This window comes from Hypanus sabinus, chromosome 22, assembly GCF_030144855.1.
Source record: "Hypanus sabinus isolate sHypSab1 chromosome 22, sHypSab1.hap1, whole genome shotgun sequence".
Classification (NCBI taxonomy): Eukaryota; Metazoa; Chordata; class Chondrichthyes; order Myliobatiformes; family Dasyatidae; genus Hypanus; species Hypanus sabinus.
Window position 1 is genome coordinate 39,365,873 of NC_082727.1, and position 20,157 is coordinate 39,386,029.

The 20,157-nt window shown below is 39.8% G+C and overlaps 1 protein-coding gene across 1 annotated transcript in view; it reads right to left on the reverse strand.

The window, feature by feature from the left end:
* Positions 1-20,157, reverse strand: part of plce1 (phospholipase C, epsilon 1) — a 286,649-nt gene that overhangs the window by 62,972 nt on the left and 203,520 nt on the right. Inside the window, exons 7-19 of the mRNA XM_059947571.1 lie at positions 15,007-15,688; positions 11,930-12,112; positions 11,732-11,849; positions 9,646-9,805; positions 6,736-6,858; positions 6,283-6,419; positions 5,231-5,463; positions 3,913-3,974; positions 3,249-3,414; positions 2,678-2,785; positions 2,456-2,572; positions 2,202-2,360; positions 709-838 (exon numbers count right to left, since the gene is read on the reverse strand). Coding sequence (XP_059803554.1) covers positions 709-838; positions 2,202-2,360; positions 2,456-2,572; positions 2,678-2,785; positions 3,249-3,414; positions 3,913-3,974; positions 5,231-5,463; positions 6,283-6,419; positions 6,736-6,858; positions 9,646-9,805; positions 11,732-11,849; positions 11,930-12,112; positions 15,007-15,688 — 2,378 coding nt within the window. The remainder of the gene's footprint in view (positions 1-708; positions 839-2,201; positions 2,361-2,455; positions 2,573-2,677; positions 2,786-3,248; positions 3,415-3,912; positions 3,975-5,230; positions 5,464-6,282; positions 6,420-6,735; positions 6,859-9,645; positions 9,806-11,731; positions 11,850-11,929; positions 12,113-15,006; positions 15,689-20,157) is intronic.

Genomic DNA, 20,157 nt, shown 5'->3' on the forward strand with positions numbered 1-20,157 from the left:
TAAAACATCGAGGATGGGAGCAGAAAATGGGCAGGTGTTCAGCACCGCGTGCCTGCCTGCTGGTCTCCCTCTCGTGTTATACCGTCGGGCAGGAGGTCCATGAGTCTTAGGTCCCACACCACCAGGTTTGGGAGCAGCATTCCCCTGCAGCCTTTGGGCTCCTGGACAGGCTTCACTCACCTCAGCACGGAACAGGATCCACAGCTGTGAACTCACTTTCGGGCTCTCTCTAGTTCAGGTCCCATGTTTTTTGCTTACTTTCTTTGTATGATTTGTCCTCTGTTGTAAATTAGATATGTGGTAGTTTTGCAACTGTTTTTTAGTGGGCTTCTTTGTTTTTGAATGCCTGTGAAAGATTAATCTCAAGATTGCATACTGTATACATACTTTGATAATAAATTTGAGCTGTGAATTCTGGAACTAGTAACTAACTGTCTTGTGATCGTGCAGTGTGCAATAAGCAAATCCAGCTCTTTAAACCTCACATTCTCAATCAACCTGCAGCACAATTCTCCCACTTTATTTGATTTTGTTTCACTATCTCAAATTTGCAGAGATTATTATATCAGTCTATATACAGTCACGAATACGCTGATATTCCCAAAAAATGTCAAACAGAACAAGGAATGGCAATGAAGAAGAGCTTCAATTTTTACCAAAAATACTGATTCAAACTGTGAATAGGAGCCAACATAACAAGCTTTGTACCGTCAGAGAGAGATTCATAGTCATAGTCGTATTCGTCATCTTCATCTTCTTCCTCATCATTGTTGGAGGTACCTGGGCCAGTCAGGTTGCCATTGCTCGTCTGTGCCTGCAGGTTTGCAAGCTGATGGGCCTGTAGGAGAGAGCACATTGTCAGAGAAGCAAGTTCTGGACAAAAGTTTACAGAGAAAAACATTAAAGTGTTAGGAAACACTATTTTGCACGAACAATAATAGAAATCCAGATAACAGTGGTCTCCAGAACTATTGAGGCTGTGATCATTATTAAAGGCTGTGCACTGAACCGAAGGCACTCTGACTAGTTGTATCACTGCCTGGTATGGAGGCGCCAATGCATTGGATCAAAAGGTTGTAGCCTCATCCAGCCCCATCACGGGCACAGACCTTCCCAGTGATGAGAGGATCTTCAAAAGGCAGTGCCTCAAGATAGCACCATCCTTCATCAAGGACTCTCACCATCCAGGAGATCCCCTCTTTTCATTACTACCATCATGAAGGAGTGCAGGAGCCTGAAAACACACATGCAATTTTTAAAGAACAGCCTCTTCCCAGCCCTGCCACTACAATCAATTTTCTGAACAGTCCATGAACATTTGCTGTTCCTATTTTGCACTATTTATTTTTACTGTAACTTACAGAACTGTGCAAAAGTCTTAGGCACATATACGTAGCTAGGCTGCCTAAGACTTTTGCACAGTACTGTGTTGCTGCTGCTATGTGAGTACTGATAAACTTGATTTTGATATGGCTCTCTATTGTGGAGTGAGAGTGGGAAAGGGGTAGGGAGAGGGGAATTATGGTTGGAAAAGGGGAAAAGGAGAAGGGAGGGAGCAGGAAGCACCAGAGAGACATTCTGTAATGATCAACAAACCAATTGCTTGGAATCAAGTGACCTTGTCTGGTGTCTCAGGGCTGGGTGTGTCTGCACCCGCATCACCTCCTGTCCCTGGCACTCCTCTGCCACCTGTCCCACTGTCCTCCCACAGCATTTTACCCTCACCACTACCAAAATCCTTTGTTCTGGTCAGATTTACAAACTCACTCTCCGTTTTACATTGGCAAATACAATACTGTGCAAAATTCTTAGGCACCCTAGCTATATTTATATATATATATATACATACACATACATACATACACACACACACTCCTAAGACTTTTGCATAGTACTATATATATATATATATATACACTATATAGTAACTTTCTACATATTGCACTCCACTTCTGCCACAAAGCAACAAAGTTCACGACATAAGGCAGTGACAATAAACCTAATTCTGATACTAAAGGCAGTGATCAAAATTAAGATCAGTTACAATGGCAACTGAATGAAACAACAGATGTAAGGAGCTTATTCCTTTTCTAATGTTCAAAAATATACATCAAATGATGTCCCTTCAGAGATCTGGTGGATTGAGAAAATCTCCAGGGATCAAGTAAAAAATTGTAATCCACCACTTCCAGCCATCTCACCTTTTGTTTAAGTATATCCACTGGAGTCTGGTGAGCCTTCAGTTTTTTGTTTTTGAGGAGGATTTTTCCTTTCAGTTGCCATACAGATGGGAGCATTGGATTATCTGCAAAATCACTCTCAAACAAAAATTTGGTCACCAGCTTGTCTCCAAATACAGTCTATGAAAAAAAGAGAGAAAGCTCCTGTGACTGTAGATTTAAGCTGACCGAGCAGTTATTTCAGCCATTGGAGGCTGCCGAGTCAACATGCTTACCTTAACAATTTCTGCCATCTTCCGCTGCTGGGGCAGTGAGCAGTGATTCTCAATTGACAAAATCACCGGCATTTCAGAGTTCACAAAGGCATTGCGATTGATTGATTCGATGACATCCTGTGATGTAAAGTACAACATAAGAACTTCCATGCCACTAGTAATCATTGCCCATTTACACCAAACATGCTGAAATGTTTTCAGGCAAACGTAACCAAATTGCACCTTAAATGGGATCTTGGTGGTGAGCGTGTGCCCATGATATATGATTGGCATACCATCATCCCCATCCCAACAGTCCAGCTCAACACTTCGGCACCCTTGCAGCAGCACCTGAAAATGCAAAACAAGCAATAACTAATTGGACAAAAACCAGAGTGAACAAGAAATATTGCGGATAGAATGAAAGCAGACGGGTGAGAGCCAGAGACTCACCGTCGGAAGAGTTATTGTTTCAGGTCAACGATATATCATGAGGGGAGAGGGTGAGTAAAGGAAGGTGTGAGAGACAGGAGAACTGAGTTGGGGGACAAAAAGAGACCAAAAAAAAGAGGGAGAGAGGACAATTGGGGTGAGAGAGAGTTGAGGGGGAGTGTGGAGGAGAGAGGGGGAAGGAGGTGGGGGAGAAAAAGAGACTAAAAAAGACAGAATAAAAGGATGCAAGATAGAAAATGAGGGAAAAAAAGCAAGAACCTGACAAAGGCCAAAAAGATCAGACAAGACAAGATTTAAAGAGTAAGGTGGTTGAGAAGGGATAGATCTAGAGTAGGAGTGACAAGTAGAGAATATCTGATACCTGGCTGTAAAGTTCAACTGAGGATTCTCCTTTCAGTTGATGGCCAGTAAGGTACGTGTTGTGAGAGGACTCAATGTAGTAGTATGAAAGTGGATACTGCAACTCCTCAATATTAACTTGAGATTCATCGTTCTTTGAAGCAACATTCTCCTTGTCCATTAGGAACCTGTAGTTTACAAAAGAAATATTCCATGAAAACTAGATCTATAAATATTCATATCAACTAAATAGAATTGCACATTATTTCCATTCACCTTTCTGCTGTAAATGTCATCTATCCCCTTTCTACTTTACATTGTTCTTAAACAGCCATGAACATTGATCTGCACAATTCTAAACTCACTTTCAATGAAAATGCTGCCAGGCACAAAGGGAAACAGCATTAATGGTATCCTGGAATCTCAATGGGAATTAGCGTCAGTGAGTGTGGTAATTTTGAAAGACACCTTGACATTGTGTTATTTATTCATAATGGGTAAAAAATGGGCCTTCAGGATGAGAACATGATAGAAGAGGAGAGGTGATCCACAGACATCAATGGAACACCGGTTAGTGAGTACAATTACAGCCAACTGAAGTTCAAGCATGAGCACTTTTGGTTCGAGTGTCTTTGCTGCTTCAGAATTAAAAAAAATACCAACTATATGTTAAAACGATGCATTACCTTGCAAACCCTTCAAATGACATCAGTCCTTGCTGGCGCATGTTGACAGATGGCTCAAATTTCTGGGAGAGAATGAATATATTATCCATTGCAATGGAAGTGACTATATTAATACACAGCAGATTTCTACATAATTACAATAGCTAACAAAGCATTGGATAGAGCTTTCAGCTAGAATTTTGTCTCTCGGTTGTGTCTATGTGTTTTGTGGGGCCTTTATGACATTATTATTACCACATCAACAAAAAGTCACTGATACTAAAAGATCTTGATGTTCCGATTTAGGATTCATGCAGTAACACTGCTAAAATCAACCCTTTCAACATCTTGAAGGCTGGTAATTTTCAAAGATCAAACCAGCAAATAAGAAAGAGCAATAAAGGAGCTGTGCTATGTGTGCCTGGTACTGGAAGCTCAAGGGCTTCACAAAGATCACAGATTATATTTTGTACAAACAGTAAAATGTCACAATATAATTATAGGATATTACACTGCCCATGTTCAACAGAATCATCCTCTGGCTGATTGGGTGCCCCAAGAACTCCTGTAAAACCCTGGCAAGGAGGCACAGTAATTGGTGCTTCTGCTTCACAGCTCCAGGGAGCCGAGCTCATCTGTGTCTTGTCTTGTCCATACTGTACCAACCGCTGCCACTGGGCTATAAACGTGCAGGAGCAGTTTAAGGATAAGTGCCTTGCTCAAGGACACACATGTTGCCTCGGCTGAGGCTCGAATTAATGACCTTCAGGTCACCAGCCCAGTCTTAACCACTTGGCCACGCGCCAACACGCAGAGTTTGCATGTTCTTTCCCGGTCTGTGTGACTTCCTCCAGATGCTCTGGTTCCCTGTCACATCCTAACGACAAGCTTGGTTACAGTAAATTCCCCAGAGTGAAGATCAAGTCAAAGGGGAGTCAATGAGTATGTGTGAGGCAGAATAAGTTACAGCGGTGAAGGAAGAAGACAAATGGGACTGATGGTATTGCTTTCTAGGGGCCAAATGGCCTTTTATATGTTGCTATGCATATTACATATCAAATAACTTGTCCATTTTCTTAACATTCTACAAGGAAAAAATAAATGTATAGAACAAAAATAGTTTTAGTTTCAGCACTGTTAATAACAGGTAATTATTAGAGAGCAATTTAATGTCTGTCAGCAGATTAGCAATAGTCAGTGTATAAATTTGTGCTTTTCTATTCATAAGAGCTCAACTATACATATGGAGTGCCAATATGACACTGAAGTCTTATTCAGTTGTGAGTCCTCATCATGCACATTGGGTTGGGGTATCTTTAGGACAATGTATCTCTCAAACCTGAATAATGCTGAGAATTTCATCATAGGTGTGATTCTCCCCTTGACAGTTGACCAGGAAGTCATTCAATTGCTCAATTCCCATTTCACTCTCTCCCAGAGAAGCAATTTCCACTCGATTGGTCACAATGCTGGTCGCCGCAATGTAATCAGAAATTTGTCTCTGATTATCCGTTATTTGCTGTCGACTCTTTATAAACAGACCAAGATCCGACACATTTCTTGTTAACAGGTCTAGACAAACAAGAGTAAAGGTTTTCATTTGTTATTTTCAATAATGAATGCATTATTTATTGACATTTACTCTGTAGTTAAAAGCAGTTAAAAGGATACACATATAGATGGATATATATACACGTTACTAACATTTATTTCAGAAACTGAACAATAAGGATGAATTTCTGTTATATTTATGGGACTTCTTCCTCCAAGTATCAAGCAAATTTACTCTAATTTACACTGTCAACATTCTCATGATATATTTTAGGATATGACAGAGAATATAAATTGCACTAGGAATTAGACAGAAAATAACGTTGTGTAAACACCTAACTTACTCATACATAATCTGAAAATAAGGTATATGAAGTAAGTAGAAAGAGTAAGTTCAACATCTTTATGCCAAATATCAAATTCCTGTGCATCCATTTCCCTTTTTTGCCAGTTATGTCTCTGCAGCTGTAGTCTTCCTTGTTCTACATCTGCCACTATATTCTTGCTTCTCCTCCATCCCCATCTATGTAGCCCTCTAAGTGCGCGTGTGTGTGTACACATATGAGAACGCTTTTCCTTTTCCTCGTCTCTCCCTCCATCCACTTCTCCTGCTCCCCTTGCATCTGTCTGTGCTTTCCCTACACCCCGTCTCTCCTTACATCCCTTCTGCTCCTCCCTCAATTCAAATACAAATCTTTTCCAGAAAACAATGACAGGACATACTGAATATTCCTAAATTGTGAACTCTCCTATCAGAACTTTCACTAATCTCAAAAAAAGTGCCCAGATTAAGAAATGATGGAGTAAATAATTGCAATATCATTGCCGGAGATGACTGACCTAGGTCAGGCTGTAGCGCAGTGATGTTGTCGTCGATCGTCAGGTTTGAGTACAGTGGGGCGGATTCTGAGCCCGAGCGATTGCACGATACAGAGTAAATGTCAAAAAGGTCCTTCAGGTCCTTCCTGCTTCGTACACTAGTCCGTAAACAAACACAGTCAATCTCTTTCACTGCATGCACACTTGCTGAACACAAAGCATCGTTCAACTAAGTTATTTTTTAGGAAAGGTCATTGACATAAAATATTAACTCTATTTTTCTCCACGCACCCCCTCCCACCACCGCCCAAATACTGCTTGACTGAGAATTTCCAGAATTTTGTGCTTACTTAATTCTTTCAAAGATTTTGGTTCTTCTTTCAAAATTTGCTTACTAGCTTCAATCGCTGTGCTGTCCCAATATGAAACAATGCAGATATTTCAATCAAATCTGTAGAGTGAGATCATATTCACCTGAATGATTTGAAAAGTTCGACGAACTCAACGAAACTCATGTTGCTGTCAGAGACCATGAAGTCCTGAAATCCTTTCAGCCCTCCTTTTACCCGTCCATGCCAGCTGTTACTCCCTCTTGGGCTATTGGAAGACCATAAAACCATGTTAGATAAAAGAATAAAAAGAAAAAATATCCCTTTTAACTTGGACTCTTTAAAACATAACAGCTTTAAGACATGTTGTAATATAAAATACATCTTTAGTTAATTGCTGAGATGTCACATTAAGAAAGAATGGGCTGAAATGCATTGAACTGCTGCTGCTATGTTAACAAGTTTCTCGTCACAATAAACCTGCTTCTGATTCTGAAGTACAGTACTTTGCAAAAGTCTTAGGCATGGGTATATAATGAGGGCACCCAGGAGTTTTGCACAGTACTGTTAATTAAAATGTACAATAAAGATTCTGATGCAATGACTGGAGGATGACTGGAAGAGTATGTATTAGAATGAGTCCAAGAAAACTGCCAGGGGGAAATGAAGAATCACGGAAGTGGGTCTATGGGAGTAAGCATTTAAGGCCGCTGTTCTGCAAGAGATGTGGTGAGGAGAATGGCTGTACTGAAGCCGAAGGCAAGTGAGTATACAGTGAAGTCTGAAATCTGAAAGTACAATGTAATGAACTCCCTGGATATGGACCACAGACTGAAAATGAATGGCTGATTGTTTTCACTTGAGCATTTCTTACGCTGAAGGGGGAAAATGGAGAGAGTAGAAAAATCCAAATTGTTACTGTATATTCAGTCACAAGAGCTGGGTCTACGTCACTATCATCTACTTTACGTTTTTCATAAGAAATCTGGCTAATTGTCTTTCCTCTCACAGTAATGTGCTACAAAAGGGTTTCTGCACACTCCGATATCTCCATCATTCTTCCAGGACTCTTTTTCTTCTTGGGGTCTCATTCAGTCTGAAGCTTATTGTCATTCAGTGGCCCCAGTGTACCAAAAATCCCTTAAAAAAATATAGGTTATTTTCAACGAGATGAAAGAATTAAAAAACTATAGGTTACAAGGGAGAGTTAAGCATATAAGGCACTACAGAACCAGGGCTACATTCGGGCGAGATTACAGAGGGAGTGAGGCTCAAAATGAGGAAATGGGCTGGAGTGATTATCTCATCAAGGAAAGAAAGAACACAAGGATACATTTAAAAAAAACAAAGCAGGAATAGGCCTTTAAATAGGATCATGGCTGTTAGTGGCAATTTCCTGTACAAACCCATCCTTTTCTTTAGTAAAGTCTGATATCAAATAGACATGTAAGATTTCAGCTATGTCTTCAACTGCTTTGCATGGAAAACCTTGTTAGTTCTCTTGTAACTACTGCTTACTATTTTCATGTCCATATGGAAAGCTTTTGGATGCTCTTTTATGTCAGCAATTCTATTTTTTGTTTTGCTTTAATTTCCTTTTCATCTCCCCTTTCACCTTGCTATATTCAACCTCCTTCCCACTTTAACTACTGTATTTATGTGACATGCATTGTTTTCCTCCTCCTAACATTTGCATTGTCTTTGTCTCCTTTGTCATCAAGGGTTACTAGCCTTGGCTTCTCTACTTGTAGGAAAGTAACTCCCTGTGGTGGTCAATCATTATCCATTGCAGATTTACCTGCCAAATTTTTAATTATGCTTTACCCTGGCCAGGTTACCTCTCTTCTCACTGAAGAAATGTCTCATTGAAAGGTTGTCCTTTAAATGTTCCGATTCTTTCTTCATTCTTAAAATAAAACTTTCTATAGTGAAGTTTACTCCCAGTGACACCTGATCCACTGCATTCCCCAGAATGTCCCCTTCTTGGCTGTGACAAAAGTCTGAACTCATTTCAGAAATTTCAACTTTTCTTTCCCTTTTATCACAATTAATATTTGGGTAACTGAAAACTCCTGTATCGCCCCTGCACGTTCCTGCCATCAGTCTGCAAGGCTACTCCTCCATCTCTCTTACTATTTGACAGTCTTTGGCATATTGCTTCTTACCTGCTTCTTAACAAAAACAAATGAATTCTGTGCATTACACCTCTTTTCCCCTCACTTCCTTTTTGCACACCGTGTATCAGTGCCCAGTCGTCCCCTTTTCTGGGTCTTATTTCAGAGAGTTCCTTTGTGGAATTTACTAACTTCACAAAAATAATGATGTTAATCTGGGGTGTACATTGAAGAAGCAAGTTCTCACTACAGATGTAATATAAACTATGTTATCATGTGGCATATTAATATTATTTTACAAAAAACAGAACCATAGGGAACTACAAAAGATTACATACATAAAAACTGAGTTTTGTTGCCCATTTTGCAAAGCCTCATATCTTTTGACAAAAAATATAAATATTAAAATGTTGACTAAATTGCAGAATATAGCCAAATGGATCATTTTGTCATGTGGGTCTCTATACCGTCTCTACTTCAAATATTTATTCAATTTTCTTCTAAAACTATAATATGGCCTCCACCTCACTCTATCCTGTGGCACAGATTCACATGCTCCAATAATTATAGCGCAAAGAAATTCCTCTTACATATCGATGACTTAATGTTCCTCCTTCAGCATTGTCTCTGTAAATAAAAGTGATTGTCCTCTTTTCTCACCTTAATAGCAACAATTATCTCAATACCTTCTTTTTATAATGTACTGCATTCATACAGAATACTGAAATACAGTAGAAACTATACTGGTCAGCACAGATGCAGTGGCCAGAAAGGTCTGTCCCTGCTGTATACTGTTTTATTTTCTAAGTTCTTTGGACATCCCTGCTATTTAAAAGTTTGCTTTTCATGTGAACATTTAAATAAGGAATATTATGCCACATGTTGCTCTGATGGGAAGGAATAAATGTGTGAATCTTAGACCACATTTATTTTTCTCCTACCCAGTTTTGGTCTTGCTGGTAGTTGAAAGAACTGGAGAGGAGACAGGTCTCACTGGTGTGGTCGCTGGAGGGCCCAATGTGGCGGATGGTGGTGTGGTGAGAGAACGGGCTCTGGCAGGAAGCGTATAAGAACCAGGAGAAGCCACCGAAACACTCAAATCTGAAAAGAATAAATGTGTCAAATAAATTAAGCACATATTGGCCAAGAATTCACTGGTATAACTCACTGGAGTCTTTAGTCACCACTCTCTTGAGCTCAATTAGAATGCATATGGTAACAAGTTAAGCAATGGTACCAAACCATCGTACTTGTTAACACAGGGAAGTTACTGAACTGGTGAGAACTGTGCAGTCAAACAAAGAGAAGGAGATAGACACTTCCACCATACAACTAACAGCAACTAATATCAACAGTTCCATAAAGTTGCTGGTATTTATGTGGGGAAATGCTGGTGTTCTGAATGGAACCAACAGCATCATTCAGCAAAATCTGAGCTGAAGTTTCCCAGTTTACATTGTATATTTCTTCAAGATTTAAAGTTCACTATTAAAATGCAATCAAGTATGTTCAACTAAGTGATATTTATCAATTACCAGCAAATAAAAATGGAAAACTGCAGCGGTGTGCTACACACAGTGCTGAAATAATGACACACAGTCGTTAAGTCGTTTGGAGACTAGTTTATTCAAACTTCGCGGCGCTGGCATTTAATCTCTAGTGCCCACCCTCTCCGGGCTGAAATGACATCAGAGGTGCATTACCAAAGTTTCCCACTGCGCGCTGGCTATTTGTGAGCCAGTTTGCCTGCGCAGAAAGTGGGTTGCCACAAAACATCATTAAAAAGAGTAAACAGATTAACTGCAAGAACATTGTCCTGACATTGCTATTTAGCATTGATTCCTAGCTTTATATTTTGCATTTATAATTATGTATCAGTCTAATTGTATTAATTACTATTATAAACGCATGTTGCAACCTGACAGCACAATCTGACAATAAGATTTTCCTCTAAACCCACGTAGATCCTCCCTGTTAACCTGTATTCACAGTTTTGTTCCAAAGCCATTCAATTTTCTGACAGATAATATAGTAACAATTGCTGTCAGAGTGAGAGCATCAGGGAGCCATTGAACATGAAACCAGGTTGGTCAGTCCACTCAGTTAGCAGGAATCATCACCCATACATTTAGATTGGTCCTACATTAATCCTATTCTTCTGATTATCCCTACATTCCCATCTACTTCTCCCATATTCTATCACTCACACTCCAGGGGTAATTTAGAATGGCCAATTAACCTACCAGCTACCCATCTTCAAAGTTTCAAAGTAAATTGATTATCAAAGTAGATGTATGTTACCATTTAAGATTCATTTTCCTGTGGGCGTTCACAGTAAATACAAAGAAACACAACTGTATCATTGAGAAATTGCCACATAGTCACACAAACAACCAATGTGCAAAAGGCAACAAATGTGCAACATAAATAAACAAATAAATAAATAAAATTTGAGAACATGAGTTCTAGAGTCCTTGAAAGTGAGTCTATAGAACAAAGGAAGCCTACAGCACAATACGGGCCCTTTGGCCCACAATGCTGTGCTGAACATGTACTTATTTTGAAATTACCTAGGGTTACTGAAACACTGTATTTTTCTAAGCTCCATGTACTTATTCAGGAGTTTCTTAAAAGACCCTATCGTATCCGCCTCCACCTCTGTCGCTGGCAGCCCATTCCATGCACTCACTACTTTGTGATGTGAAAGGAAACTAAAGTACCTAGAGCAGGGGTTCCCAACCTTTTTTATGCCATGGACTTTTACCATTAACCGAGGGGTCTGTGGATCCCAGGTTGGGATCTCCTAAACTAGGCGAAAGCTCTGCAGGCACAGGAAGTACTTGCAAATTCGACTGGTGGTCAGGATTGCACTTGAGCTGTCAAAGCTGAGAGGGAGTGACTTTACCTGTGGCGTTGCCCACGTTGTGCCACTCTAAGGTACACTCACATCTGCAAAGCTTCTTAGAATATGATCTACAACTCCTGGTCCATAAATACAGCAGATATTTAAGGGAAGAAGCATGTTACCCGATTCTTCCTGTTCATCAAAATCTGCTGGGTCAGATCCACTCCTGCTTCGAGATTCTTTGCAGTTTCGAGCCTTGCGTGTTCCCATGTCCTCGTCAGTCATCTCCCCACTGTCTCCCTGCACAGAACCAAACTTTCAGTCAATTAATCCTTGATCGAAAACACATGACAGGGACTTATGAAAGTCTCAGTTCATACCCTGATGAGTGATTTCTTTATCTTTTTAGCTGTGTTCATTCCCAATGTGTTGTTGCGCTGCAGGTTGGATTTTTCCGTGCTTTTGTTCAAAGTCGCTGTGGCTGTGTTTCCTGTGATCCAGCGTCTGCCTCCAAAGAGTTCAATAACCTGAGCCAGTGTTGGTCCCTCAAACTTGCCTTCCTCCTACATCAAAAACATGGAATTGTACATTAAACGGGCCACCTATCCAAATGAATTAGCTGGCATTCGGGCTCCAAACATATGTCCTCCCACCTCATTTTATCTTATGCTATGACTTTCCATCCCTTCCTCCTCATCACTCATTGTCAGTGCTCTTAATCATTAACCTTCACACATAAATCACATTTTAGCATTTTCTACAGGTCTGTGCTGCCAACTTCTTCTTTCCTTTCACCTTCTTCCAGACACATCAGCTACCCAGGTGCCATTTTTTTACGTATTATGCTATACTGCAGCTACAAACTACAAGCTTCATGGCATACATCAGTGATTATAAACCTGATTTTGAAGAATTTAAGAGGGAGAGAAGAGATAAGGGAGAGAGGAGGAGAGGTGGAGAGAGGAGGGAATAGAGGAGAAGAGGCTTTCATTAGTTCAGTATGTCCAGCTGTCCGCCAGCAGGTCAACCTGACGCTAGCTGTCTAAAGCCCAATGGATCAATGCAAGTTATAATTTCTCACACACCCCCGCCAGGGATGATTTGCACAGTTTAGAAACTTCCATTTAAGCTTTCTTCTCCATTGCATTTCTTGCCCTCATTCTCATAAAGTTAACTTTGTTTTGTTTGAGTTTTCTTTATGTCAAAACTATTGCTGCAATGTTTGTACTTGTTTCAAGTAAAATCCGTAAGTCAAACAAGTGAATCACAAATTTCAAAACTGTAGATCAATAGCTTTTAGAATATTTTCCATATTTTTTCTATCAATCTAAGACAGCAGTTTAAAATGTCTCCTTTGCATAAGTAGAATTTGTGACCTTCGAATTTACAGAAATATTACCTAAATGCTGTGATAGGTTTGGACTAGAAGACTAAATATTTAGATTATCATGGCCATCATAGTACATTTTCTCTTTTACAGCTGTGCTTGTAAAATGGCATGAACTTTAAAATAAGATTCACCAAATGGTGCTGCCTTCAGCCAATGTTTCCTGTCAGCTTTCAGCTACCAAATTGAAGTAATGGCTTGCATGTACTAGGCAAGGATTTACTGACAGATTTGAAGTGTCACATGGAATTCAACAGGTCACTTTTTTTTAAACACAGCAGATTCTACAGATGCTGGAAATCCAGAGCAGCACATACAAAATGTTGGAGGAACTCAGCAGGTCAGGCAGCAACAATGGAGAGGAATAATGAATCGGCATTTTGGGCTTAGAGCCTTCATCTAGTCATGCTTGTAACGCTGGCCCTGAGACAAAATATCTCAGAACTGAGGCTTCAACTTATTTTCTCTCTTTCTACAGATGCTGTCTGACCTGTTGAGCATCTTCAGTATCTTCAGCATTTTCTGCTTATGTTTCAGCTTTCAGATTTCCAACATCTGCAGATTGCTTTTTCCACTTGGCATTGAACCTACTGAAAGAAGGGAGATTCCTTCTCTACATCAAAGTGCCCAAGATAAAAGTTTCATTTCCTAGCACTGTTCACAATGACACAAACATTCCTCTTTACAAGTCTCTCTCCCCACTCTTTATCAGAGGTCTATTTCTTGCTCAGTAGTATAATACTGAGCATTACATTAGGAAGAATGAACCCTGGTCAATATTGGTTTAACTCAAACCTTTCTGTCTGGGTAAATCTGTTATGTTCGCAAACAGTATATATCTGCTATATATGTTCAGTATGTGATGTCTCTTTTGGCAAAAGCTTTTCTCACCTATCAGTTCCTCTCAACACATTCCTCATACACGAAGGGGTACTTTTAATTAATTCCTTTCCAAGCTTTAGGGCTTGGATAAAACATTATTTCATAGAAATCAAAGCAGTACTTCACACTCAAAATGCAGTTTGACCAGAATACTATGGCCAGTGAGGATTTGCTCTCAAATCATTTCATACCTAAATCATTTTCAATTTCTCAGTTGGGAATTTCAATTTCAATGAACGTGCAATTATTATTTTGCTTCTAATAGTTTCTTGCATTCAACTGATGTGTATTTAATTTGATTCTAATCATCAGTTGTCTTTGTAAATCTTGCCTGTTTTTTGAGTTCACCCACCTTCCCTTGTTTGGGATAAATTGAACTGTTTGTTATGAAGAATGGCATTTACTTTTACCATTAGCACAGTCACTGATCTCTGAACATTCCTACTCAGTTTTAAGTTAGCTGGTATCTCTTTACTTTTCCTTATAGTTATTTGTTAATTTTGCATATTTACCCTGTGAAAGGTCTCAGCCCTAAATGGCGACTATTTATTTATCTGCATAGATGCTGCTTGATCTGCTGAGTTCCTCTAGCATTTTGTGTGTGTTGCTCTGGATTTCCAGCATTTGCAGAATCTTTTGCATTTATTTTCTTAATTAGTTTGTTTTGTTTTCCATCCAATTCTTAGTAGTCTTTTCTGTTAGCCCCATGTGGTTTCCAATAATGCAATATAGAATTGAAAACTATTTCCATTATTATTTCTGATGAAATTACTCTTACGTTTTCTCTTTGTGTGATAATGTATTGGCCTATTGAGTCATGAAGTTCAGAGAATCTGCTTTGCTTCATAACTGTTATTACCATAAATATTTACAATAGCATACTGAAAACACTTAATTTGTTTTCTGATTATAAGTTTCTTAAACTTCTTGCACATTTGATGTTAAGGGCATCAGAATACACTATAAAGAGAAAATATTGACATCTGATCAATACCCAGTGTCCTTGGCAATGTCAATAAACAAGTGCTTTCATAATATTCCTTCATACCCGATTTAAAATATGCAGTTAAGACTGGCATTATGAGCATTATAAGTACTTATTCATTTAAATCACCAACAGATATTTCCAATCTTATAATTCTTAACAACATTCAGAAATATTGTTACAAGGGATTAATTTCCACGTACCTGATACAAACTGACATATTGCTTCCTCAGCCATTGCAGTCTTTGGTCGGGAAACTTCTTCATTTTCCTCACAGCCGTCACCAGTTCCTGTAATCCATCATGCACCATTTTAGCAGTGTACTTAGGAGCCACAAAGTGCAATAAGCGATTATCAGTTGTATGGACCCCATACAGCAACGTTATGCAATTTTCCTCCAGGGTCATCTGGGAAAGTTTGTTTTGAATGCAAACAGTATTAAGATCAATTCCTGAATGTCCCATGTAAACAGCTTTCACCACAGACATGTCCAAAAAGCCTTCTACAAGTCCATTTAATGCAATGTGCCCATACAGCTGAAACTTTGTATTACCAACATCTGTGCTATTACCCGGTACTATGCTTTTCACCTTGGCGTTGGTTGGGTTGGCTGTCGGTGGTTTTGACCAAGTCAGAGTACAGTTGTCAGCTTCCAGTTTGAGAAAACAACGTGCTGATAGATGAGCCTCCTGGTCATAGTGTATGACTGTGGACCCTTGCAGGAGAAACTGATGGACGTCAGCTCTAATGGACAATACATACCAAGGAATAAGTTCGGTCTCATGATTAAACGCCTTCTGCTGGTCCTCTGTCCCACTCAGGTCAATCTCACTGGATTGCTCAAAGGATTCACTCTCTGAGTCTGACAGATCTCCAACAATGAACCTGTGAAGGAGAAGAGAGCTAAGATACTGCACGTTTCTGATGAAAACATACACCTGCTTCTCCAGCTGCCAATAGGCTGTGACTCTTCCATAACCTTTCACATGTAGTCACTCCACCAAAATGACTCCACACTCAATTTTCATGGGGCAGGTGGTCACATTGTATTATCATTCATTCAGTAGCATTTCCAGTTTTAGAATTAGTTTGTATGTAAATGAAACAGAACAATGCAATAGTGTCAAAAAGCAATTTAGACTTTTATTTGAGTCAGACTGGCTTGGTTTGTTATTTTAGAAATTACCTCACAAGTGCCACAGCTGAAGGAATGCACCATACCATAGTCCATTAAAGCAACATACAACAATCTTTATGTTACATCAGCATAAAGCAGATTTAAAAGTTTAAGGGTGCTAAATCCAACCAGGACAAACTTCTTCTACAGATACACAGTGGAGAGTATCCTGGCTGGTTACATTATGGCCTAGGATGGAAGCACCAATGCCGAGGAACAGGGAAGTCTACAGAAAGTGATGGATATAACCTACTCCATCCCAGGCTAAGTTCAACCAACCACTGAGCGTACTGACATGGAGTGCTGCCACAAGAAAGCTACATCCACCATTAAGGATCCCTACCACCCAGGCCAAGGTCTCTCCTCACTACTACCATCAGGCAGCAGATGTAGGATCCCTTGGTCCTATACACTAGGTTCAGGACTGTTTATTGATATACAACCATCAGGCTCCTGAACTAGCATGGATAACTTTACTCACAACTCTGAAACTGATACCACAACCAAAAGACTCACTTTCAAGCACACTACAACTTATGCTCTTAGTATTATTTTTGCACTGTTTATCTCCCTTTGCATATTGGTTGTTCATCAATCTTTATGTATAGTCTTTCATAATTTCTATTGTATTTCTATTGTTAAAATGTAGTTTTTAAAATTTTTTGTACCTTTTTAACTACTTCCATGAAACTTCGGCTAATTGGGCAGCTGCTAAATTGGACTAAAGTCTACTTGTCCTGATGTGTCCCAATTAATAGGAATCCACTGTATTTTGTCAATCAGTCTTACAGACTCCCACCAGTTTTGGCAAGAATATATCAATAAGGTCTGAAATTTGACCAGCATCTGGAGACTTGACCCGATCTTGATAGCTCTTGCTTGACTTTCACTTTCCAGAAAAAATCCCTGAAAAAGATTTTTCGTGTCTAATCCAGAAAAAGATTAGACACGAAGGGGAAGATTTCATGCCAGGGTTGTGGATTTTCCAGCCTAGGTCATGGCTGTGATGGAATCAGTGAACAAGCTGGCCAGCAGAATGAGAGACATCTGTTCCTAGAATAGTGACTGTGGACCTCCTTTGGGGGTCAAGTTCTGTTACATAATCAAACACTATTTCACTTTTGATTTGTGTGTACACACACACACACACACACAATGCTGCAGGAAATAAGGTCAGGCTGCATCTATAGAGAGGAATAAAGAGTGAACGTTTTGTGGTCTTAACCCAAAATATTGACTGTTTATTTGTTTAGACCATAAGACCAAAAGACATTGGAACAGAATTAGGCCATTTGGCCTATTGTGTCTGCTCTGCCATTCAATCATGGCTGATCCTTTTCTTCTCTCCTCAACCCCAGTTCCTGGCCTTCTCCCTGTAACCTTTGATGCAATGTCCAGTCAAGAACCTATCAATCTCTGCCTTAAATACACCCAACAGCCTGGGCTTCACAGCTGCATGCGGCAACAAATTCCACAAATTCACTACCTTTGGGTAAAGAAATTTCTCTGTGTCTCTCTTTTGAGAGAGCACCCCTCTATCTGAGACTGTGCCCTCATCCTAAACTTTCCCACCATGGGAAACATCCTTTACACATCTACTCTGTCTAGTCCTTTCAACATTCAAAAGATTTCAGAGAGATCCCCCTCATCCTTCTGAATTCCTTCTGAAGTGCAGACCCAGATCCATCAAATGTTCTTTGTATGATAACCCTTTCATTCCTGGAATCATCCTTGTGAACCTCCTCTGGACCCTCTCCAATACCAGCACATCTTTTCTAAGATGAGGGGCCCAAAACTGTTCACAATATTCAAGGTGAGGTCTCACCAGTTCCTTATAAAGCTTCAGCATCACATCCTTGCTCTTGTACTCTAGACCTTTTGAAATTAATGCTAACATGGCATTTGCTTTCCTCACCACTGACTCAACCTGCAAGTTAACCTTCAGGGTGTTCTGTACAAGGGTTCCCAAGTCCCTTTGCATCTCAGATTTTTGGATTTGCTCCATTTACAAAATAGTATGCTCATCTACTTCTACTACCAAAGTGCATGACCATGCATTTTTGAACACTGTATTTCATTTGTCACTCTCTTGCTCATTCTCCTAATCTGTTAACTCCTTCTGCATCCTACCTGTTTCCTCAACATTACCTGCCCCTCCACCAATCTTCATATCATCTGCAAACTTGGTAACAAAGCCATCTATTCCATCATCTAAATCATTTATATACAGCATAAAAAGAAGTGGTCCCAATATTGAACCCTGCGGAACACCACTAGTCACTGGCAGCCAACCAGAAAAGAATCCTTTTATTCCCACACACTGCCACCTACCAATCAGCTTATGCTCTAACCATGTTAGTACCCCTTTCCTGTAATATCATGGGCTCTTAACTTGGTAAGCAGCCTCATGTTTGGCACATTGTCAAAGGCCTTCTGAAAATCCAAATATACAACATTCACTGCATCTCCTTTATCTATCCTACTTGTAATCTCCTCAAAAAATTCCAATAGGTTCATTAGATAGGATTTTCCATGAAGGAAACCATCCTGACTTTATATTATCTTGCCCTGTGTCACCAAGTAATTCCTCACTTCATCCTTAACAGTTGACTCTAACATCCTTCCAACCACTGAGGTCAGGCTAACTGGTCTATCATTTCCTTTCTGCTGCCTTCCTCCTTTCTTAAAGAGTGGAGTGACTTTTGCAATTTTCCAGTCCTCTGGCACCATGCTAGAGTCCAATGATTTTTCAAAAAGAGCATTTTTACTGCCACCACAATCTCTAATGCTACCTCTTTCAGAACCCTGGGGTGAAGTTCATCTGGTCCAGGTGATTTATATACCTTTAGGTCTTTCTGCTTTTTGTGCACCTTCTCTCTTGTCATAGTAACAGCATCCACCTCTCTTCCTTCACACACTACAACATCAGGCATACTGCTAGTGTCTTCCACAGTGAAGACTAGTGCAAAATACTCAGTTAGTTCATCAGCCATCTCCTTGTCCCCGTTATTATTTCTCCTGCCTCATTTTCTAATGGTCCTATATCCACTCTCATTTCTCTTTTATTTTTAACATACTTGAAAAAACTTTTACTATCCACTTTGTTATTATTTGCTAGCTTGTTTTCATATTTCATTTTTACCCTTCTAATGACTTTTTTAGTTGCTCTCTGTAGGTTTTTGAAAATACCTCCCAATCCTCTATCTTCCCACTCATTTTTGCTTTGTTGGATGCCCTTTCTTTTGCTTTTACAATAGCTTTGACCTCCCTCTGTCTGCCACAGTTGTACTATTTTACCATTTGAGTATTTGGAATACATGTGTCCTGCACCTTACTCATTTTCTCCAGAAATGCACACTATTGCTGCTCTGCTGACATCCCTGCCAGCAGCTCCTTCCAATTTACTTTGGCCAACTCCTCTCTCATACCACTGTAATTTCCCTTACTCCACTGAAATACTGCTACATCAGACTTTACTTCCTCCCTATCAAAGTTCAAGCTGGACTCAATCATTTTGTGTTCACTGGTTCCTAATGGTTCTTTTACCTTAAGCTCCCTAATCACCTCCAGTTCATTACATAACACCCAATCTAGTATAGCTGACCCCCTAGTAGGCTCAATGACAAACTGCTCTAAAAAGCCATCTCTTAAAATCTGCCACGACTCCCATGATTTCCTTCAGTAGATGCTTTCTGAGCTGTTGAGTTCCTCCAGCATCTTGGTGTGCTGATCTTGATCTCTAGCATCTTCAGAATTTCTTGTTTTTATGATTTACTTCTGGTCAGCAACACACTGCAGTGTCCTGGCGTTACCTGCAGCAAATGCACTCACGTGGAATTTTCGAACAACTTTTGGCATGGCATGGAGAGAAAAGCGAAAAAACAACCCCTTCCACTTCGCTCATGGTTTCTGCCAATCAGATTCCTAAGTTAATGGTGGCAGCTCAGAAGAATGTTATGACCTATAACATGTTACGTATTCCCCATAAGATGCACAAGGATATAGCATGAATCTATCTCTAAAATACATATCAGATATTCTGTGTAACTCCGTCATGTAGACTTTTAACCTGAGGTCCAGGATTCGATACCTGTGTCTGGACCAAAGGTTAAATCAGACAGCAGGAACATGGCATCATGAGAATCAGAAACAGAATCAGAATCAGGGTTATTATCAC